This window comes from Podarcis cretensis (genome assembly GCF_951804945.1).
Source record: "Podarcis cretensis genome assembly, chromosome: 9".
Lineage (NCBI taxonomy): Eukaryota > Metazoa > Chordata > Lepidosauria > Squamata > Lacertidae > Podarcis > Podarcis cretensis.
Genome location: NC_137178.1, coordinates 6,754,294 through 6,778,523, shown reverse-complemented (window position 1 = coordinate 6,778,523; position 24,230 = coordinate 6,754,294). Strand labels below are relative to the sequence as shown.

The 24,230-nt window shown below is 47.7% G+C and overlaps 1 protein-coding gene and 1 long non-coding RNA gene across 4 annotated transcripts in view; one reads left to right on the top strand and one right to left on the bottom strand.

Annotated features, from left to right (window-relative positions):
- LOC307224471 overlaps nucleotides 1-24,230 on the top strand; it is a 560,506-nt gene that overhangs the window by 459,228 nt on the left and 77,048 nt on the right. The window lies entirely within an intron of this gene.
- Nucleotides 4,743-24,230, bottom strand: part of SMOX (spermine oxidase) — a 45,785-nt gene continuing 26,297 nt past the window's right edge. For 2 of the 3 annotated variants that reach the window (XM_079990936.1, XM_079990937.1), the window contains exons 2-7: nucleotides 22,964-23,198; nucleotides 15,726-15,952; nucleotides 10,216-10,389; nucleotides 9,136-9,838; nucleotides 6,557-6,717; nucleotides 4,743-5,267 (exon numbers count right to left, since the gene is read on the bottom strand). In XM_079990936.1, the coding sequence (XP_079847062.1) occupies nucleotides 5,130-5,267; nucleotides 6,557-6,717; nucleotides 9,136-9,838; nucleotides 10,216-10,389; nucleotides 15,726-15,952; nucleotides 22,964-23,171 (1,611 nt within the window). In that variant the 5' untranslated portion in view covers nucleotides 23,172-23,198 and the 3' untranslated portion in view covers nucleotides 4,743-5,129. The remainder of the gene's footprint in view (nucleotides 5,268-6,556; nucleotides 6,718-9,135; nucleotides 9,839-10,215; nucleotides 10,390-15,725; nucleotides 15,953-22,963; nucleotides 23,199-24,230) is intronic. The other variant, XM_079990938.1, reaches the window with a different exon arrangement.

Below are 24,230 nucleotides of genomic sequence, written 5' to 3'. Positions count from 1 at the left end.
TGAATTGTGTCCTTGAACACTTAACAATGCCTCTTGCTCATTTGGAGGAAGGATAGAGAGGCGCCGTGAGCACGGGTGAAACTTCTCCTGCTGTACCAAGGAACAGTTAAAAGTCATTCCTCCACTCTTTTGCCTTAACACAGAGTCAGGCCATTCCTCCACCTAGTTCAGTATTGCCTACACGGACTGGCAGCAGCTTTCCAGGGCCTCAGGCGAGAGTCTCTCTCCCAGGCCTGCCTAGAGATGCCCAACCAGTCAATGACATTCAAGCCAATTATCACTATGTGAAAAGCTTCTCTGCTCGTTTACCTTAAGCTGTTGTTGTTGTTGCTGCTGCTGTTGTTGTTGGGGTGTGTGTCTGTGTGTGTGTGTAATTAAATTTTCTATTTTACAATTTAGAATACTCATTTAAACCTCCTTAAAGTATCAGTGACTTCCCTTCTTCTCTTTCCATGGTTCATTCTGCATATCATAAATCCCTGCATATTTTACAAAAACTAAACCATTCAGTATTCCATTATTACATTCATCAAAACTTATTTACACTGTTGAATTTATCTTAATGCTGCCAACGATTTCATGCTATTATGATTAAGTTTTAAGACATTTTAAAATTCATTTATTTTGATGAAATTTATATACCGCTGGCTGTAAGAAAAACCTTTCAAGCGATTCCAGTTTTAGTGCAGCTCCCTGCTAATATTTTCAGTGGAAGGCGGGCTGAGTTGGGTCTAGCTTTCTTGTAACGAAGGGCTGCCTCCTTTAAGAAACCCCACACAGCCCCAAATCCAGCATAATAATAATAATAATAATAATAATAATAATAATAATAATAATTTATTTATAGCCCGCCCTCCCCAGCCAGAGCCGGGCTCAGGGCAGCTCACACCAGTGAAATTACAGTAAAAACATAATGGGGGGGGGGGACCAATTTAAAATACAAGTTAAAATGCAATTTAAAATGCAGCCTCATTTTAAAAGTAGTCCATAGATCAAGACCATAAGGGGAGGGAAACATAAGGGTCAGACTAAGTCCAAACCAAAGGCCAGGCGGAACAGCTCTGTCTTGCAGGCCCTGTCAAGTCCCACAGGGCCCTAGTCTCTTGTGACAGAGCGTTCCACCAAGTTGGGGCCAGTACTGAAAAGGCCCTGGCCCTAGTTGAGACCAATCTAACCACCTTGCAACTTGGGACATCCAAAATGTTATTTGTGGACCTTAAGGTCCTCCGCGGGGCATGAGAGGCGATGCCTACTGCAATACAAGAAAACTTATGCTTCATTGACTTGACTGCAGACCTACTGGGCTTTAAAATTTGAACACTCTCAATTAAAAAAAAATAAAGATTGGCAGGAAAGCTTTCTTCTTCTTTTGGCTGTGACATGCAGCCCAGCCACAGTGACGATAAAATCCTGGATTTCTCCATTGTTTTATTTGGGCAGCTCCCACTTCCTTTAGCCCTTCAAACCAGCAGCCTTACCCAGACTCTTGCTTTCTGCACACTGCTGCAATAAGAGTTACCACACTCCCAATAGCCATAGTGAGCCGCTTTTGGACCCTGGGCCAAAGGCTGCCGCACACCATGTTACAAAAGCCTCGACAAGACGTTACCAGTTCTAGCTGCCCGGCCCATGTTGAGATGATCTAGTACAGCTGCTCGAGTATGTATTTACTTACGATAGCTCGGATTTCCCTGTTGACTTTTGCCTCGCGCTGTTGAATGGGAACATGTGTCTTGGCAAACATTTGCTTATACAAAATGAAGGCGGAGGCAGAGAGAGACACGAAAGGAGAACCACAGGTAGGGTTCGAAATGCCAAAGCTTTATAACCAGATTAGGAACTTTTTTTTTTTTTTAAAGAGACCACAGCAATAATGTGACGCAGAGGCGGTTCTCGCCGATTCTAATCATCTTTGATTCTATGTGGTCTTGTTCATACAATTTTGTACAGACCGATTTTTTGAGCTTGCTGATTACTGATCACCATTTCTAACATGTTTTGAATTGTCACCATTCATCTGGAGATGTAGTGAGGTGCTTCGGGCATATTTTGGGGAAGCAGTATAGAAACAGATGATGGGAGATGAGACTACAAAGGCAAGCGGACAGTTTCTGATCCATTGCTTCATAAACAACGAAACAAGAGGAAGAACGTCAACGCCGTAAATCCCTGGCAGCCACCTCCCTGGACTGATGTTTCATCTCCTTGCAAAAAGCAGAGCAGAAGGAGTCAAAGAAAGGGAGATCAGCTTGCCACACGGCGCAACCCCAAAGGGTGGGCTGCAAGGCTAGACGATATATTGATATATCGTCCCAAACCAGTTTGAAGTCCATATCATGATATCGGTTTCATCTTTTTGACCTGGCAATATATTGTGAATCGTGATGTGTGTATGTGTGAATGCTATGCAAATATCACGATACAGGGAAAACCGCGAAGCCAGCCAATGCCTCTACAGAGCTCCATCTTTATTTCAGACATTGTGATATATCAGTACAGTCATACCTCGGGTTACAGACTTCAGGTTGCGTTTTTTTGGGTTGCAGACCGCCGAAACCCAGAAGTACCAAAACGGGTTACTTCCGGGTTTCGGTGGTTGCGCATGTGCAGAAGCGCTGAATCGTGCTTTGCACATGTGCAGAAGCACCAAATTGCAACCCGCACGTGCGCAGACATGGCGATGCGGGTTGCGAATGTGCATATATATATGTGCTATATAAAGGTAAAGGTAAAGGTACCCCTGCCCGTACGGGCCAGTCTTGACAGACTCTGGGGTTGTGCGCCCATCTCACTCAAGAGGCCAGGGGCCAGCGCTGTCCGGAGACACTTCCGGGTCACTTGGCCAGCGTGACATCGCTGCTCTGGCGAGCCAGAGCCGCACACGGAAACGCCGTTTACCTTCCCGCTGGTAAGCGGTCCCTATTTATCTACTTGCACCCGGAGGTGCTTTCGAACTGCTAGGTTGGCAGGCGCTGGGACTGAGCAGCGGGAGCGCACCCCGCCGCAGGGATTCAAACCGCCAACCTTTCGATCGGCAAGTCCTAGGCATTGAGGCTTTAACCCACAGCGCCACCTGCGTCCCATGTGATATATAACGATGTTGAAAACCAGGTATCGCCCAGCCCTAGTAGAACTGCTGTTCATAGCCAGTGTTTCAGCTATGGGAACTAAGCTGGCCCAAACAGGACAACGTCACAAAAGGTGTCTAGCTTGCTGGAGGAGCCGTTCAAGCCGCTGTTGTGAGTCTAGGCACAATAATTAAGGGTTAGATAGAGAGAGAGATTATCCGGGCACGGTTTATACCCAAATACAGGGCCTGACCTTCTGTTTCCAAGACAAAGGGGCACAGGAACATACAGAGAGCCTTGCAGGATCATGCCAATGGTTCAACTAGTCCAGTAGTATGCTGGTCTCACAGTGGCCAACCACATGCCTGCAGGAACCATGCAAGAAGAACAGTGCCGAGGGCCTTCTGGCTGTTCCCTCCCTGCGAGAAGCCAAGTTACAGGGAACCAGGCAGAGGGCCTTCTCGGTAGTGGCGCCCGCCCTGTGGAACACCCTCCCATCAGATGTCAAAGAGAAAAATAACTACCAGACTTTTAGAAGACATTTGAAGGCAGCCCTGCTTAGGGAAGCTTTTAATGTTTAATAACAGTTACAGATAGGTAGCCGTGTTGGTCTGCCATAGTCAAAACAAAATAAAAAAATTCCTTCCAGTAGCACCTTAAAGACCAACTAAGTTAGTTCTTGGTATGAGCTTTCGTGTGCATGCACACTTCTTCAGATACACCCGGGCAACACCATTACTGGCCCCAACAACATCACACATACCATCTCGGGACTATTTAATTGCTCATCGTCTAACATTGTGTATGCCATCAAATGCCAACAGTGTCCTTCAGCTGTCTATATTGGACAACCTTACGCCAAAGAATAAACAGACATAAATCAGACATCAGGAACCACAAGACAGAGAAACCAGTAGGAGAACACTTCAATCTCCCAGGACATTCTATACAAGATCTCAAAGTAGCTGTTCTATTACAAAGGAATTTCAGAAATAGACTGGAAAGAGAAGCTGCTGAATTGCAACTTATTACCAAACTTAAAACCATGGAGAGACCTGGTCTGAACAAAGACATTGGATTCTTATCTCATTATACATGACAAAGCCATTTTTCACCTTCTCACCCCTTGCTTTTTCCTGTAAGACCTATTGCAGTCGTTAAGAGTCGTCAACAGGCTCATCACAGCTATCTGCCAATCACCCAATCCCACCACCCTTCTGAGTAATACCCCTCCCCACCTTCTCACTATATAGAAGGGTCTGGTGACTTCTGTTTCAGTGCATCTGAAGAAGTGTGCATGCACATGAAAGCTCATACCAAGAACTAACTTAGTTGGTCTTTAAGGTGCTACTGGAAGGAATGTTTAATAAGTTATTGTATTTTAGTGTTCTGTTGGAAGCTGCCCAGAGTGGCTGGGGAAACCCAGCCAGATGGGTAGGGTATAAATAATAAATTAATATTATATTATTATTATCAACCTAACTGCAGCTCTTCCCACCTGTGGCTTCCAGCAACTGCAAGGCTGAACTTGCAAAAGCAAATTCGGCAAAGAAAGCAATGTCCCGCAGGATCACCACGGAGGATGCCATTGCTATGCTTTGACCTAGAAAAATGCTGACGAGTGTGATCTAGTCTCAGACAAGCCCCGCTGAAATGGAGCCACACGAGAGCACAGTGGTTATGACAACATTTATTGAAATATAGAAGGCACTTACAATACCAGGGACCTGGGGAAGAGGTGGGGGGGGAAAGAAGCACCAGATGTGCAATCAGAAATCAAAATTACACCAAAAGAAAAGAAAAGAAAAAGAGAAATAGCTTTCACCCAGACCGGAAGAGCAACCTTTTCCTGTTGACAGATACAGTACATGGAAATAAACTACCATCAGTCAACTACGGGTCAAAAGAATTAAGACTTTTATAGAGATATATAGATATAAAAAGATAAAAATGTGTTGTTTTTTTAATCCGTTTGTTTTTTTAGAAAAGGAAAAAAGAAAGAAAGAGTTCTTTAAACACACAGCCGTAAAAGGAATCACGAGTTAGTGGTTCAGGCCCCTCTCAGTTTCTGCATTGCAAGAGGTCTTGGTACATTTCAAGGAGGTGGTTCGCCTCCCTCTGGCCAGAAAGCAAAGCACCATGGGTAGTGGAATAATACTTCCTGTGGGTGGCCTCGCCCGAAAACATCACCTGCATAGGCTGGAGATCCAGGGAAGGAGGAAGGGAGGGGAGAGGTTGGGGACGGGGGAAGAGAACACACGTCAGGAAAAGGTATTTGGAGAGATAAAAATGTCAGGGGGAGGCAAGGACTGGACACAGGCAAAAACACACACGGAACTGCATGGATGCTGGCACTTCTCCACTCATGCAATAAAGGGCTTTCATGAGATGTGCAGAGCCAAAGGTGTCTTGGAAGAGAACAGCCCTTTGCAGATACACACACAAACACAAGCGCACCATGTTCCGTGAACGCATGGTGTTTGGAGGGGGAGACCTGAACGCCTTGGGCAAAGGATACTACTGCCTAAGTGGGGTGTGTTGAACTTTTCAAATTCTAAAAACGAGGGGTGCAAAAAAAAACACTGTAACATGACATGGGAAGTCAAAAGAGATTTTGGTTGATTCAAAATTTGAGTAAAACGTGTGAATAATTGCATAGAAACTCAGGGTGGATAAAACCAAAGATTTTTTTAAAAAGAAACAGAATTTTTTTTAATTTAAATTGTATTTTTAAAATAAAATGCTTTTGAAGGAAAAATCTTTCTAAAGATAGTTTTCTATTTAAGTTAGATTATAGTCCAAAGGCCATTCATCAGGAAATAAGGATTTGTTTTAAGTTCTGCATGTGTGCTAAAACTCAGTCAAAGTTTTGTTTTGTTTTTAAATTGTTTAACCACATCAGTTAACAAACATGGATACATATGCTATAATGTTATTGCTTTAGTTAAATGAATTGTTTAAATTGTTATTAAGGAAATGATTATTTTTCTCCTTCCAAGAAAGTACAGCAGAAAAGTTGTCCAAATACAGAGTTAACTTCTTAAACCTTAATAATTACTACTACTACTACACACTGCCCTGACAGTTTATAATATAGCTGCATAAAAATACTATCTTAAATAAAAGCTATGAAGACAGCTTAGCCCAGCGGTTCCATCGACCAACGCGTAGCTTGAATCCTGCAATCGCCCTTGCATGTTCTTTGGGGCTAAGATTTAGGGACTGGAGGATCCGGCCTACAATTCTCAAGCCGTTTTAAATGCTAACTAGAAAGGCTTTTACGTCAATTAATTTGTTTAATATTGGCAATAGGACAGAAAGTGACCGTTTGCCCTTGGTCCTTTCTACTGCACCCCCCAAAAAACTTGCACCTTTCCCAGTTTTAATAATTCATTGCGGATTTTTTCCTACCCAATGGCCCGTTTTTCAAATGAGCGTTCTTTCTGGCAGAGCCATTTCACGGGGTTCGTTTCCAGAACAATACTTACAACCGTCTTGGAGCTCTCGGTATAAGGCAGGGGCTTTGCGAGTTTCTCCACGTCCGCTCCGCTAGACCCAACTTGAGTGTAGGAATAGGAGCCGCGGAAGTAAGGATTGCTGCCCCACGAGGATCGCAAGATCCGCCGAGGTTTCGGAATGTCCGGATTCCCTAGACCGAAAGAGAAGGCGCAAAGTCGTCAGGGGGAGAGGCCTGGAAAAATAATCCAAGTTCAGCTAACCAGATATATATGACATGGCCTTGTGAAAATATGCACACACTTCACTGGTGGTTCAGATAAACACTGGATGGATTAATTGAAAGAGTCATGTTCTGGAGGAAATCAGTGTACTGCAATCCATGTTTCTAGTAAAGTGGTACCTCTGGATGCGAATGGGATCCGTTCTGGAGCCCCGTTCGCATCCAGAAGCAAACGCAACCCGCATCTGCGCATGTGCGGGTCACGATTTGCCACTTCCACACATGCGCGTGATGTCATTTTGACCGTCTGTGCATGCGCGAGCGGCGAAACCTGGAAGTAACACGCTCCGTTACTTCCGGGTTGCCGCAGCACGCAACCTGAAAATACTTATCCCCAAGCTACTTCAACCCGAGGTATCACTGTATGAGTTTTAATCTTGAGTTGGAGTATTGAGGGACTGGACTGTAGCAGGTGCATTCTCTGCCATCTCCCGAGATGGGGTACTGTTTCAGGGTTTTTCTTGGGGTCAAGACTTAGTTTCAAAGGTGCCACCTTGATTATGTTCTTGTATTTTTATCATCCGTCTATCTCAGGAGACAACGGAGGGGTGCACCTTTGGGGGTGAAGTCAAACTTTTGGGTTCTTTTTTGGCTGGTGCAGAAATTCAGTTCTCTTGTCAAGTGATACGCTGAGCTCCATGTACCCATTGAAGTAGGCAGACAGTGGCAGGTCAGCACTTATTGGACCGGGGACTGCACATCTTAAGACTGGCAATAGCTGATCAGTGAGACACGATGATCTCTCCCACCGACAAAGACAACCTGAGGCGCTCGTCCCTTATGCCAATCAAGTTGAGTTTTTAACTCTCAGGTTGTTTTTGCTGTGTTTGCAGCAGCGAAGTGTTATGCTTAGACTTTATTGTGAATTATCAGTGCACTGTTTAATTTCATTGTCCGTTGATTAACATGAGATTAGTCAATTGTTTATATGACTATTTAAGTTTTGTTGCAACTCCAGAAAGGAATATAGGAAACTGCGTTCTATCAGGTCAGACCAGAGGCTGTCCAGGTTTCCAGGTAGGAGACATTCGCAGTCCTGCTAGGAGATGCTGACGGCTGAACCTGGATACTGCAAAGCAGATGTTCTATCTCTGAACTACAGCCTTTTCCTCAAATGAGCCCCACTCTGCAATGGAACAGGAGATCACCACACTCAGAAGATGGGTGGCCTGCTGGCAACCACATTTGTGGCAACTGATTATTGACCTCAGACCAAAGGTGTGGCTCAATTCCAATGCGGAAGCCATCTGAGTAATATCACAGCAACATGGAAAGATCAAAAGGAGAGCTGGGATTTTAGCATGGCTAAAATCATCCTCAGGAACACACACACAGAGAGTGCAAAAGGGCGAGAGGCATGGTTGCACCCGTGAGCTCCTGAACGATTGGGCAGCAGCCAGAAGATACAGCAATCCTGTGAACTTGAAAGAAAGCTTCTGGCTCCCCTGAAAGCCAGGCACCTAACATCCTAGGGCTTAGCCGACAAAGGCTGTGTACAAGAAACTGAGTTGTTTTGAACGAGGCACCACTTTAATCAGGTTTACAAAGAGCCGCAGTTGTCAATGGCTTGTAGCCTGCCTGAAGTCCAGGGTGTTTGGACAGCAAATCCAAATAATCCATTATGCTAACGTGTGGGGGAAATCAAAGTCCCCCTAGATAAATAGTTTCTGGGATGAAAGGGGCACCAAGCACAAGTGATCACAAATGGAAAAGATGACAGAGTCTAGATCTGACCCTGACCGCAGGCGAAGTTCATGGGATAATTTTCCCAGGAGGAGCCATGGCAGCATTTTCCAAGCTGTGCGCCAGGGTCCTCTGAAATTTACCAAGAGTCCTAAGTAATGAGACGATCAATAATGACGAACAAAGGCAGAACTCAATTGCAGAGCTTCGCACACCTGCAATTAGTACCACCCCTTTAATGCAGCATGGTGAACTGAGGCTGAGACATATGTTTGCCTAAGGCAACCCTTTAAGTGTGTAGAAATGCTAAAATCTGAGCATGACACATTAACCCATATCCTTATTTTACCATGGTCGCATCTGCACCAGACCTTTAAAGCAGTCCCCTGCCACTTCAATAATCATGGCTCCCCGCAAAGAACCCTGGGAACTGTGGTTCGTGAAGGATGCTGAGAGTTGCTAGGAAAACCCTCACAGAGCTGCAATCCTCAGCATCCTTAGTAAACTACACTTCCCATGATTCTCTGGGAAAGTCACGACAGCCTTAAATGCGCTGCCTCCCACCCCACCCCACCCCACCCCACCTGGCCCAGCCCTTTCCGCTCTCCAGAACCAAATGCAAAGGCGGTGGGGGCAGCCGCAGACCTGTAAATTTACGCAGCATCTCAGTGCAAGTCTCTGCTACGGTTTCATCATCACATTTCTCCATGATCAGGGCCTCCTCCCCGCAGATCCAGCCGCTCAGCACGTGGCCGTAGCGCTCGGGCGGGTAGAGGACGTCGAAGCTGCAGATCTTCTTGTACCACATCCCCTCGGGGTAGGTGAGGCTCTCAGCCTCAGCCTCGTCCTCCCACACGAACTGGATGCTGTTGCACTCGGGGCTCCAGAAGGGCTCCTCAAACTCCAGGAAGATCTTGTCCGTGGTGCTGATGCCCAGCTTCTGGATGGCCATCACCTTCTCCTCGGGCAGCCGGGGGTGGAACATGTTCTCGTGGTGCTTCTTCAGCACCCCCAGGGACACCGTCACGATGACGTGGTCGGCCAGGATGAACTCGCAGTCCTCGCACTCCACGCAGACGTGGTAGCCCACGTCCCGCTCCCCCGTGCGGTCGCTGTTGTGGTCGGCCACCCCCTCGATCTCCTTGCTGACCGACTGGTTCCAGTGGATGCACTTGACCGGCTTGTTCAGCTGGATGACCGACTCTGGGATGGCGCGGGAGAGGATCTCCACGATCTTCATGAAGCCGCACGGGATGATGTGGTGGGCCCCGGGGATTTCGGTCCACTCCCCGAATTCGCTGAGCGACACCTCGTCCATGCTGTGGGAGCTGCTCTCGCAACTCTCCACCTAGGGAAAAGCAGGCAGAGAAGAAGGGCTTTCAGATGGGGGCTGTTTTTCTCCTAGTGCGGCTTACAACAGAAAATCACAACGGAAAAAACACAACATTCGTAACAGGAATAAAGGCAAGGACAAACCAGTAACTCCTCTGTCCAACAACAGATTTTAAAAGGGCAATGAATGTGAATCAGGAAAGACCTGGTTAAAGAGGAACGTTTTCACCTGGCACCTAAAGGTGTATAATGAAGGCACTAGTCAAATCGCCCCGGGGAGAGAATTCCACAAATGGGGTTTTGAAAATCTCAGCAACAGCCAACTTGCTATTGCCAGCCTGTGCTATATGGTGCTGCAACATCTCAAGCAAACCCTGCCATCGCTGTCCATACCTTAAGGTATTGCTGGATCATGGCAAGTTTCAGCCTCCTGATCGTCTCCGAGTCGTCCGGATCGGCTTTGATGCGCTTGCGCACGACATCTCGCGTGAAGACACCCACGCTGTTCTTGCTCTCGGCATTGACTGGTTTACCACTCTGGAAGAACTCCTGAGTCAGGTTATAGACCTGTCTCGAGACAGGGAAAGGGGACACACAAAGGGGGTTAACAACACCATACGTCCAGACGTGGTGGGAATGCAAACCTGCACAGCTGTTTCAGGAAATGGTTGCTGGAAAAGTTTCTTTTATTATGGGACAAGCATATTAAATATGCTTATAGGTTACCAGAAGAACCTACTAGTTATGGACATACAAATATTTTCCATGTTTGCAGCTAGAAATGTATTAACACAACATTCTAAAACAGCTACATTAGCAAGGAATGCAATGCGTCAGGTGTGTTGTGCGTTCCCCGGCTACCTTAGAGCAAACCAGACACTAAAAACAGTATTAAACGTAAGTCCAACTGATGAATGCCTGCTTTTGCTCATGTAGATACAGTCATACCTTGGAGGTCAAATGACTTGTGAGTCAAACGTTTTGGCTCCTGAACGTCTCAAACCCAGAAGCAAACATTTTTTGGAACTCAAACGTCAGGTGCAGGTTCCGATTGGCTGCAGGAGCTTACTGCAGCCAATCAGAACACACCTTGGTTCCCGAATGCTTTGGAAGTCGAACGGACTTCCAGAATGGATTCTGTTCAACTTCCAAGGTATGATTGTATAAACTATTTGCCTGGGATTTAGAGGAAACCCAGGGGAAACTGCACATTTACCTTGTAACATAAATACTAATTATACAAAATACTTTGCATCTATATAGTGCTTCCTTGAGTGTTGTTGTTGTTGTTGTTGTTGTTGTTTTCTTTATACCCCAGCCACTCTGGGCGGCTTTCAGCATATATAAAACACAGTAAAATATCAAACATTAAAAACTTCCCTAAACAGGGCTGCCTTCAGGTGTCTCCTAAAAGTCAGATAGTTGTTTATTTCTTTGACATCTGATGTGAGGGCATTCCACAGGCTGGGCGCCACCACCAAGAAGGCCCTCTGCCTCATTCCCTGCAACTTCGCTTCTCGCAGGGAGGGAACCGCCAGAATAAACTCAAAAGAGTTTCACATATTTAATCACCAAATTGACACCGTAGAAGCTCCATCCCACCCTATAACAACCCATCCTTCAGGCTAACTGGGCCGCAGAAGCAAATACAATCTTTTAAAAGCAGCAGCGCAGCCCAGACTCGGCCATTTTAGCCTCAAACAGTGTTGCAATTCTAAACATTCTGAGCATTTTCCATGGACAGAGTTCTTGCCATCCCAATTCGCTCTCCACATGAAGCTAGCCACTGGAACATGGATAATAAGCTCTGTGTCAACATGCATGGTAAGCAGAGAGGGAAAAACAACCTTTGATGGCCAGTAATTCGGGGGAACTAATCAGCCAAGGCGGGCGATGTGACTTTGATCACGTAGCTACAGAAACATGATCAAGGGCCTGGTGTTTCCAACTAGAGGCTGGGCACCCAGCTTCCTCCTCCCACTGCATTAAATGGAACTGGGGAATTTCACCGGGGACCACCCCTCTTGCTTTGGGGAGGTCAGAACCCCTGGCTTACACGAAGATATCAAAGTCGCTGCAACCCTTGGCTTCAGCAGAACTCCAGGCAGCTTGCATAAGCCACTCGCTGGCTGTAAGCAGATTGAACGTTCACAAGGAGAACAAAACCACATTAAAATACATTAAGTAACTGGGCAGAGGCTCAATTAGCCACAGCCTGTTTTTGACTACCTTCCCTTCTCCTTTTGTACAAAAAGGGCCCACTTTTTAAAACTTCAAACACTTATCTGAACCAATTGCTGAAGAACCCCAAGAGGAGGGAGTAGGGGTAGAGCTTAAGTCAGCTGCTTGACCCTAATTCCCTGCATTTTGAGTGGCGCTAGGAATGTTCTAAGAGGATCTAACTAATACATCTCCAAAGCAGCCCCCATAGCTTTCCGCAGGCAGGCTCAGTGCTGGAAACTTCTAACACAGGAGCCCTTGGCAGACTTACATGGGAGGGAGCAGCACAGAACTCAGAGGGGCTTCCTTCCGAGTAAACACACACAGGACTGTGGAACACACAACTGTAGAGCTGGAAGGGACCACAAGGGTTAATGCAGGAATCTTTTGCCCAACGTGGGACCCAACACACACATATATGAGAAACCGTCGGGTGAAAAGGACAGATATCAAGTCTGGCTCACGGAACAGGGCTTGACCCATTCATGTTATTTTAAGTACGTTTCCGAGCACAATTCAGTGTTGGTGCTGACCTTTAAAGCCCTAAATGGCTTCGGTCCTGTATACCTGAAGGAGCACCTCCACCCCCATCGTTCAGCCCAGACACTGGGGTCCAGCGCCGAGGGCCTTCTGGCGGTTCCCTCCCTACGAGACGAGAAGTTACAGGGAACCGGGCAGAGGGCCTTCTCGGTAGTGGCGCCTGCCCTGTGGAACGCCCTCCCACCAGATGTCAAGGCAATAAACAACTATTTTACTTTTAAAAGACAACTGAAGGCGGCCCTGTTTAGGGAAGTTTTAATATCTGAAACTGTGTTGTTTTTAATATTTGGTTGGAAGCCGCCCAGAGTGGCTGGGGAAACCCAGCCAGATGGGTGGGGTATAAATAATAAATTATTATTATTATTATTATTATTATTATTATTATTATTATTATTATTGCAAAACAGGAAACCCAGGTATGACTCTCCACTCAGTCTTGTAGCCGAGGCTCAGTTCAGCATGCTGCACCTCCCACACCAGGGAACACAGGAAGCAGGCTTAATACTGAGTAAGCCCATTGGTTTATCTAGCTGAGCATGGTCAACGCTGATTGGCAGCAGCTCTTAGCGTTTCAGGCAGGGGTCTCCACCAGGAGACGGAACATGGTGCCTTCGGCATTCAAAGCAAATGTCTGCTCACTGAGCCACCTCCCTTTGCCAAATGTGTGGTGGATGCACAGGGGCAAGCTACCACTCTTGGCTTCTGGTAAGAACATAAGAAGAGCCTGCAGGATCAGGCCAGTGGTGCATCTAGTCCAGCATCCTGTTCTCAGAGTGGCCAGCTATGTGCCTGTGGGAAACCAGCTGCTCTTGAACACTGGTGTTCAGAAGCAATGCTGCCTCCAGCTGTGGAGAGAGAGCTATCACACTATCTGGTGTGATTCCAAATGACCCTTTCCCACTTTCACATGCACAGGCAGCAAAGCGCCAATTTATGAGTGACGGATCTCATGAACTGCCTCTCCCTAGGTGGCCTCATGCACGTCTCAACCTCTCTACCTAATCCACTTTCTCGAGGACCCGAAGAGGATAAAATGAGACAAAGCACAGCAAAGCAGATTTGCACGAGTCAAGAAAAAGGACCTCAGAAAACCCTGAAACTTGGACAGGAGGGGTGTCAGGTGGGGGCTGGAACTGTGGCTGACCAAAGGAGGATCTGAAAGAGAAACCCAGCAGGTCAGCAGAGACAAACTTAAGAGCAACAGTCCCAAGTGGGTCATGATGTATTGCTAGGGTCACCAGACTTTCCTGCGCCTGTACGAACAACTGCAGGCTAGAGACCGCAGATGTACCTTTCCCTGTTTATATGTTTGTTTTGCAACAGGGAAAAGCTTAAATAAAAAGGTATTAAAAACAACAACAACAACAATTGCAAGCTGGAGAATCTGTTGTGCACACCACACAAACTGCAACAGTGCACACATGCACAACCACACACCCACATTTTCCCTCCCCACACGCAAAATGACAATTAAGTGGGGAGCTAGAAATGAATAAGGCCTGAAAAACGGTGTTTTTGCTCTCGTCCACTCTTAACTGGAGTGGGACGCGGGTGGTGCTGTGGGTTAAACCACAGAGCCTAGGACCTGCCGATCAGAAGGTCGGCGGTTTGAATCCCGGTGACGGGGTGAGCTCCCATTGCTCGGTCCCTGCTCCTGCCAACCTAGCAGTTCAAAAGCACGTCAAAGTGCAAGTAGATAAATAGGTACCGCTCTGGCAGGAAGGTAAACAGTGTTTCCGTGTGCTGCTCTGGTTTGCCAGGAGCGGCTTAGTCATGCTGGCCACATGACCCAGAAGCTGTACGCCGGCTCCCTCAGCCAATAAAGCAAGATGAGCGCTGCAACCCCAGACTCGATCATGACTGGACCTAATGGTCAGGAGTCCCTTTACACTTTACCTTTACTCTTAACTGGGGATGGGGGTAGGACATGACTGTAGAGCATAGCTGGGGAGGCAAGAGTTAACCTTCTAACGCCAGTTGCAATTTCCAGGAAGATCCCTCTGTCTTACACACACTTATACACACACAGCAACAATTAGGCTCAAAAAAAGACCTTCTGTTGGCTTCAATATAAGGCCAGCCCCCCAGTTAATTGAGGGGAGACACAAACTGCAAAGGGTGGGGTGTTAGAAGTGGGAAGGAAAGAGTTAACTACCCCCAGCTGAGACACACACCAGCACCAGTAGGGGGGGGGGAAATGCCTCTCCTTGATTGTTATTAGACCTGAAAGAAGCCTTCTCTTGCAGTCAATTCAAAGCTTCTTAGGCTTCAAATTGTGGCTGGGAGTGGGGTCGCCATTTCTGGCCCACTGGGTTGTGTTTTTTTGTCAGGGGGATGATAAAAGGTAAAGGTAAAGGTACCCCTGCCCGTACGGGCCAGTCTTGACAGACTCTGGGGTTGTGCGCCCATCTCACTTAAGAGGCCAGGGGCCAGCGCTGTCCGGAGACACTTCCGGGTCACGTGGCCAGCGTGACATCGCTGCTCTGGCGAGCCAGAGTCGCACACGGAAACGCCGTTTACCTTCCCGCTGGAGCGGTACCTATTTATCTACTTGCACCCGGAGGTGCTTTCAAACTGCTAGGTTGGCAGGCGCTGGGACCGAGCAGCGGGAGCGCACCCCGCCGCAGGGATTCGAACCGCCAACCTTTCGATCGGCAAGCCCTAGGCGCTGAGGCTTTAACCCACAGCGCCACCTGCGTCCCTCAGGGGGATGATAATAAACACTAAAATACAATAACCTATTAAACATTAAAAGCTTCCCTAAACAGGGCTGCCTTCAGATGTCTTCTAAAAGTTTGGTAGTTATTTTTCTCTTTGACATCTGATGGGAGGGCGTTCCACAGGGTGGGTGCCACTACCGAGAAGGCCCTCTGCCTGGATCCCAAAACAACCCCATTCCCTCATCCCTCTGCCATCATTACGCTTCAGAAAAGCCTTGCGCTGATAGCAGGAAGCTTTGTTCAAGCATAATTTCAGCAGGGGGGGGGATATTACATGCAGATGTGTCCCTGTGGGGGGAAAACACACCTCGGCGACCCCGTCTTTGAAAAGGTCCCTGGTAAACCCTGAAACCGTGCAAACACCTCTGACAGGTGGGTCCATGCTGCCTTCAAATCTGCTTTAGTAACTCATCGGCGACAAACCTCGTTGTATAAATCACTGAATTCTTCAACCACATCTTTCGGGATCCTTTGACCGTTGTTGGTGAGGTGATAAGCCACCCCATTCTTGGAGTACAGGCTGATGCGGCCCACACTCCTCTCGCCGTCTGTCGTCTCTTCAAGTAAGCCATTATCTTCTGCTAGATGATAGATGGGGTTTCCATTGGAACCGTGGATCCACGTAGCTCCCAGTTCAAAAGTAGCGTTTTCTATGGAAGGGAGAGAGAAGGAAGTCCTACGTTAGGATGCAATAATAATAATAATAATAATAATAATAATAATAATAATAATAATTTATTATTTATACCCCGCCCATTGGCTGGGTTTTCCCAGCCACTCTGGGCGGCTTCCAACAAAATATTAAAATACAATAACCTATTGTCTTCTAAAAGTCTGGTAGTTGTTCTCTTTGACATCTGATGGGAGGGCGTTCCAAAGGGCGGGTGCCACTACCGAAAAGGCCTTCTGCCTGGTTCCCTGTAACTTGGCTTCTCGCAGTGAGGGAACCGCCAGAAGGCCCTCGGCGCTGGACCTCAGTTCCAGGCAGAACGATGGAGGTGGAGACGCTCCTTCAGGTAAAGGCAAAGCCAAGGGCTGTCACGGAAAACCAGCTGCAAACAGAGATGGTCCCCATGTCCTCCCACTGACCAATACTAGCCTTTGCCATAAGGACCTAAGAAGAGCCTGGCTGGATCAGGCCAATGGCCCATCTTGTTCTCACAGTGTGTGAACAGTTGCCTGTGGGAAACCAACAGTCAGGATTCGAACACAGAGCCCTCTCCCTTCCACACAGCAACTGGGATTCAGAAGCACTGCTGCCTCCTGGCTAGCAGCCATCAATAGCCCTCTCTTCCTCCATGAATTTGTCTAATCCTCCTTTAAAGCCATCCAAGTTGGTTACCACGCCTGTGTCTTTGGGAAGCAAGTTCCACAGTTTAGTTACGTGAAAAGTACATTTTATCCATCCTGAATCTGCCAACACTCAAGTTTCCTTGGTTGTCCATAAGTTCTAGTGTCTTGAGAGAGGAAGAAAAGCTTTTCTCTATCCGCTAGCTGCTGGATAGCTCAGTTGGTAGACCATGAGACTCTTTCCTTATTCTTATTCTTATTACTATTATTATTGTTGTTGTTGTTGTTGTTTATATACCACCCTACACCCGGGAGTCTCAGGTCAGTTCACAGAATAAATTCAAGATATAAAACCACAAAATACATGATAAAAATAAAAACAACCCAATAGAGTCCCCCCACGCAAAAAGAAAACACGTTTTAAAAGGGCACAGTATATAAATCAGATCAAGCAAAGGCCTAGTTAAAAAGGAACATTTTTGTCTGGCACCTAAAGGTGTATAATGAAAGCACCAGGCGAACTTCCCTGGGGAGAGCATTCTACAGATGGGGAGCCACTGCAGAGAAGGCCCTGTTCTCATGTTGCCACCCTCCGTACCTCTTAAGGAGGAGGCACACAAAGAAGGGCCTCAGAAGATGATCTCAGGGTCCAGGTAGTTTCATATGGAAAGTGGCCATCCTTGAGGTATTGCGGTCCTGAGCCATTTAAGGCTTTATAGGTCAAAACCAGCACTTTGAATTGGGCCTGGAAACTAATTGGTAGCCAGTGCAGTCAGACCAGGATCGGTGTAAGATGCTCAAACTGTCTTGCTCCAGTGAGAAACCTGGCCGCTGAATTCTGCACCAGCTGAAGTTTCTTAATCCCAGGGTTGTGAGTTTGAGCCCCATGTTGGACAAAATATTCCTGCGTTGCAGGGGCTTGGACTAGATGACCCTTCCAACTCTATTGATTCTATGGTTCTATTGATTCTATGAATTTCTCCATGCCACACATAATTTTGCAAACTTCTGTCCTGTCGCCTGCTACTCGCCGCTTCTCTGAACGGAAAAGTCCCAAATGCGGCGACTTATTGCCTTATTGTGGAAGGAAGAGTGTTAAGGTATATAGAAGTGTATATATGGTTAATTTGAATATGTTATTATTGAATATTATTGAAGATGTATATTATTGAATATTGTATACCCAATGTATCAGCCTCCTGGGAGGTTTCACTGTTTGTGTTTTGCTGGTTGGTAAAAAATAAAATTAAAAAATAAATAAATAAGGGAATTCCCATGCACACTGAGGCGGGGGCATCCATGAAAGCGAGACCATCGGCTCTGCCGCCATCCGCCTTGCCTTGCAAAGATGCCAGGAGTGCCGCGCGCCCGGGGATGCTCACGACGGCTTCAGAAGTGCCGAGGACACCGGCTGAAACATCCTCGTTTCCGTACAGCATCAGATGTGCAAAGCAGAGAAGAGGGACGAGTCAGGCTAAAAATAACCGGGGCCACCTGTAATGTTTACTAACTCATTAAGCCAGAGTCCTCAAAGCAGATGAGCTTGGTGCAAACGTACAACATCAAAGTGTGACGTTAATCACATCCTTTTAGACAACAGATGCTCCTCCTGACTAAAAGACCCCTTGGAGGCATGGAGGGGGGAAAGTACGCAGTCTCCTGCAATTAATGCAACAACTACCGCAGTCGTGGGTATGTTTTGCTGCTGTTTTTCCAGAGGAATATAACAAAACATGGGACGCGGGTGGCACTGTGGGTTAAACCACAGAGCCTAGGACCTGCCAATCAGATGGCCGGCGGTTCGAATCCCCACAACAAGGTGAGCTCCCGTTGCTTGGTCCCTCTTCTGCCAACCTAGCAGTTCGAAAGCACAAAAAGTGCAAGTAGATAAATAGGTACCGCTCTGGCGGGAAGGTAAACGGCGTTTCCATGCGCTGCTCTGGTTCGCCAGAAGCAGCTTAGTCATGCTGGCCACATGACCTGGAAGCTGGACGCCGGCTCCCTCGGCCAATAAAGCGAGATGAGCGCTACAACCCCAGAGTCAGCCACGACTAGACCTAATGGTCAGGGATCCCTTTACCTTTATAACAAAACAACCCTGCGCCCCCCCCCCCCAAGGGCGGGAGTTTCTGTCAGAACTGCCCTTGTGTAAGGCTAAAACAAGGCCTCTGCAATCACAGGAAGAAATGGGGGTGGGGGCCAGACAGGTCTCACGGGAGAGGTTTGAGATTACCAACAGACAGGGAGTCCCAAAGTATAAGGTGCCACCTCACTGAAAGGTTTCTTGTAGACGGGGAACTGTAACAGCAGCCGTTCCCACGCCCTTCGGCCCTACAAGAGTGCTGGATTTTGTGCACAAAGTTGTGGGTTGCACAGAGCCAGGGCAGTACAGTGGTACCTCAGGTTACATACGCTTCATGTTACAGATGCTTCATGTTACAGACGCTTCAGGTTACAGACTCTGATAACCCAGAAACAGTACCTCGGATTAAGAACTTTGCTTCAGGATGAGAACAGAAATTGTGCGGCTGCAGCAGGAGGCCCCATTAGCTAAAGTGGTGTATCAGGTTAAGAACAGTTTCAGGTTAAGAACAGACCTCCGGAACGAATTAAGTACTTAACCCGAGGTACCACTGTACAACCTCCCCAACGTGCAAAAGCAAGGAAGCGCACAGAGTCCGCTACAAAATCTGGGCAGCTGTGCTATTTTTTGAGGCTCCTGCCCTCTCGTGTGCAGAGAAGCTCCGGCCTTCTATATATAAAGACCACAGCCAGGAAACGTCCCGCAGGTGTGCTGAGTGACGCGATGGCTCCCTTAAGGGCTCGGAGCATGGAGCACTTCCCTTCTGTCTGGCAGCACACCCTGCCAGGGGGGCTATTTTTGACACGGCGTATCGGCAGTGGACGACCCACTTCCCATCCACAGGCCAGTGCCAAGCGTTCAGCAGCAACTCCTGAATGAAAAGGCGGATGCTGGGCTTGCAAGGCATCCTTTCCCCCTCCACTTCCCTCAGATGTTCGGCTTTTAATTTACTGCTGGTGTGTTTATCGACTGAACCGCAGGGCGTGATGTCAGGGCTTCTGCAAGGAGCAGGAAGTGGGGGGGCGGCCTAGGGCCCCTTTCTCCGGTGATTATAACAGGGGCACGGCCAAATAGTAAAGGAAACCAGCTCACTGCCATGAGAAAGGCAGAGAAGGAAGTCATTTGCAGCGCAGCCAGGACATGCTCTGCCCAAAGTTCCCCCAGAGCATCCTCCCGTTGTGGCTCAGTGGTGGATCAGCGGCCTTGCATGCGGAAGGTCTCAGGTTCGATCCCCGGCATCTCCATGCAGGGCTGGGAGAAACACACTTGCCTGAACCCCTGGAGAGTCCGTATAGACAATACTGAGAAAGACGAGCGAATGGCCTGACTCTGTGTTAAGGCAAAAATGTGGATGAATGACCTGCCCGAGGACTGTCTCGCCAGAGTGGTGCATGCTCTGGTTATCTCCCGCTTGGACTACTGCAATGAGCTCTACATGGGGCTACCTTTGAAGGTGACACAGAAACTGCAACTAATCCAGAATGCGGCCGCCGAGACCACATAACACTGGTCCTGAAAGACCTGCATTGTCTCCCAGTATATTTTCAAGCACAATTCTAAGTGTTGGTGCTGACCTTTAAAGCCCTAAAAGGCCTCGGCACAGGATACCTGAAGGAGCATCTCCACCCCCATCGTTCTGCCCGGACACTGAGGTCCAGCGCCGAGGGCCTTCTGGTGGTTCCTTCCCTGTGAGAAGCGAAGTTACAGGGAACCGGGCAGAGGGCCTTTTTGGTAGTGGCGCCCGCCCTGTGGAACGCCCGCCCATCAGATGTCAAGGAAATAAACAACTATCTGACTTTTAGAAGACATCTGAAGGCAGCCCTGTTTAGGGAAGTTTTTAATGTCTGATGTTTTATGGTTTTATTATTTTTATTATCACTAATTCTACTAATTCTATTGGGAGCTGCCAAGAGTGGCTGGAGAAACTCAGCCAGATGGGCAGGGTATAAATAATAATAATAATAATAATAATAATAATAATAATAATAATAATAATAATTATTATTATTATTATTATTATTATTATTATTATTATTATTATTATTATTCTATTACTTTAACTGTTCCTTGGTACAGCAAAGTTTCACCCATCCTCACGACTCCTCTCTATCCTTCCTTCAGACAAGCAAGACAAGCATTATTAAGTGTTCAAGGACACATTTCAGCTGGGCAATGACAATCAAGGAGGATGCAGAATATAGCTGGCATCTTGGATGCAGAGGAATGGTGGAAGGCAGTAGCTGGGGAACCCCCAAGGGAAGAAGGCTCAGAGCCCGGGGATTGGTGGTGGGACAACAATGAGTGGTCGGAGGGGGAAAGCGGAGAAGACTGGGAAGAGGAGGAGCCAGAAGCCAAAGAGATAACAGGGCTTAGTGAGCAAGAAGAGCCTGTGGCAGAGAAAAGCCCAGAATCAGTAGCTGAAGCAGGAGAACAGGGAGGCCAAGGATGGGTCAGGCTTTTAATTTCCCCTTCCTGCTGCAACAAGCTCCCCTCCCTGCTGGCCTCTGAGAACCAGGAGAGGCATGAAGAGGGAAGAGCAAACACAGACACACAGGCGCAGTCTCAGATTGCATGGGGGGGGGGACCCTGGAGAGAAAGAGACATAGCCAGCTGTGGGGAGGCCGGGACCTATAGTCTCGGCAATGGCTTCACGGGGCACCACCTGAGTTGCTGTGCTCATTAGGCCTGGCACCCCTATGCAGATCTTGTTTGCTAATAGTTCACTCCAGCTTTCTCGGTGTGATTTACCGCAAGTTTGCTCCAGTCAGCTGGTGAGGATTAGGAATGTGGGGCACGGCTGAGGAAGTGAAGGGAGCATCCCAAAGGCCAAGTGGAGGGGTACATTTGGCCCCTGTGTTCCCCGCCCTGCACTGACTGGCAGTGCTGCTCCAAGGTTTCATAGAGAAATCTTTTTCATCCCTACTTGGAGCTTCCGAGGATGGAACCTGGGACCTTTGGCACTCAGGTGCTCGACCACTGAGCCCTAAGGATGATAGATAGGTCTCTGTTAGCCCTTCCGGATAGCCAGCCAAAATAAAAAGAGGCTGGCAGGTATATTATGGAACAAGCACAAAATATTATCCTCAGCCTGTAGATCAATCCCTACACACAGACAGAGATGGAGGGGAGTGTGAACAGCCCATGATATGAAAGAGAGCAACGCTTCACACATCTGATGATGTGGGTTTCAGCCCGGGAAAGGTTCTGCCGCCACAGATCAGATAAGCCTTTAAGCAGTCACAAGGCTCCTTTGTTTTTGCTGTAACAGACTCAACACCGCTCCCCTCTGGAATGCGTGCAATTTATAGGGACACAAATGCGGAAGGAGTGGGGGGGGTGTTTACGCTGTGCGTCGCCATTCTGGCCAATGGTACGGCTTTAGATTTGCATGCCAAGCCGGCTGCAGCAAGTGCAGCTCAAAAACCCACATGTGAAAACAAAGAGCATTTGAGATAACAACTACAATGATCCTCGTGCACCGAGACGGGCAAAGGAACTTTTTTTTTTTTGAAGCAAAATGAAATGGAAAAGGCACGAGGCCATGGTAGATCCTGGGATACTTTGCAGAGCCCAGTGAACTGGGCATAAAGGATCCCACCCTCTAATAAAACACTCTGAGTAATATTTATCTGTTTTGCTAGGAAAAGAGAGGGAGAATCTTCCTACATTGTTCGGATTGGACAAATTCATGGAGGACACATCGATCAGCTGTAACAAGCAGGACATTAAACAAAATGTAGGGGGTTTCAATCCAGCCAGCCAGCCAGCCAGCTAGCGCCTCCTCCAAGACACTCCATTAAATTCCTGCCACCCCTATCCCCACAGCATTCTACAGCCCCCGAACTCACTTGGTCCTCCTCTGTGGGTTATTTTTGAACCTCCACCCCTTCAATACTGTCTTCTCCTAAAGATGTTTTTGTACTTCTGCCTACTTTGGAGTTTCCCCACAAGCCTTGCCTGCCAATTCCTCCCTCTCATACATGGATAGTGCCGTTTCTGGCTACATAAGGAACAGCACAAACTTCTGACAATCATAAATAGGGAGAATGACAATAGCTCAATGCCCCCAGGTCCAGAGGCAGTAAACCTAAGTGCAAGGGGCACACACCATGGAGGGGGGCTCTTGGCTGTCATGCTCAGTTGCCCGTGAGATTCCCAGAGACTGACCACCATGAGAAACAGGTCACAAGGGCTAAACGGACCTTAACGTTGAGTCCTGTTCTTATGGTGATTATGCAAAGGCCGGTCAAGAACCGGAAGCCACGTTGCAAGGAAATGATTCCCTTACCGAGCTTCACGCTTTGTATCCTGCCTCCGATTCGGTCAGACGCTTCGAGGACAGTCACATCCGTGAAACCATTCTCCAGGAGGGTTTTTGTCGCAGAGAGGCCCGCGAGCCCAGCACCGATAACTACTATTCGCGGCTGTCGCTTTCTCCGTAGGCCACTACTAAGAGGATCATCAGTGCTGTCTGCAGATATTTCACTACTTTGCATGCCGTCCAAGCTCTCTTTCTAAGGAACCTGCCAAGAAAGGAGACACAAAGTAGTTTCGGAGCATTAGGCTGGCAATTTTCTCTTCCTATCTCCCTCTTCTCCCTTCCCTTCAGGTCGCTTTTCAATCTCCCTGTTCCAGCGCAGCAATAAATTCTGGAGAAACACTGGTGTCCCAGGACTCGAGGATCCTGAAACAAGAGCCAAACCTTCTCAATGGGAGATACTGAAAGGAAAGCAAGACCGGCCTGGAATATAAATGCCTCTGATTCTGCAGGAATGAAAGGCTTGGTGAATACAAAAGCATCCACCCGGTCATCAAAGATTATATTTTCAGAAAATTCACATGCATTTTTGCCCTTGCATGTCTTTTTATAGACATATAGACCCTCCCGAGGTGCCAATCTTGCGGTAGAAGAAAACCCAGACGCCACACACACACATTCTGTGAAAAACCTGCAGAGCAAAGGAATGATTCAGCCTTCCTTCTGCCTTTCTGGCAACCGCAAAGCATAAGCTTTGGGGCATAAAGATAAGGGGCATGGCAGCTGACCTGGTTGGAAAAGAGCAAGGAAGCTAAATATGAAAACACACAGCCTCTTCACACGAGAAACTGTAGCTGAGCATCTATCAGTGCTAAGCTGTAGGCAGCAGGTGGAGAGGACCTCATTGTCACAAGGGAAACACACAGAAATATTTCAGAGTCCAAAAGAGAACTTATTAACCAGGGACCTTGCAGTAAATTCTTTTAACAACCCTCCCTACCTCCAGGAGTGTCAAACAGTTGGGTGAAGAGGACTGGGGGGGGCAGCCCCCCACACACACCAGAGCCAAAGGCAGCTCATGAGACATGTGCCCTTCTCTTCCAGGGTTTTAAGCTGGCAGCAAATGCAGGCAATTTATCAGCACCCAGCGCAGCACCCATGAACAGCCCCGCACCCACTAAACCCCCTGCTTTGATGATGCCGGCTTGAAATCCCCCCTTCCCCTCCCCCCCAAAAAACCCACATAGGAAAAATTGGCAGGCCATAAATACAGAGAAGATGCCCATACCCCGCCCCG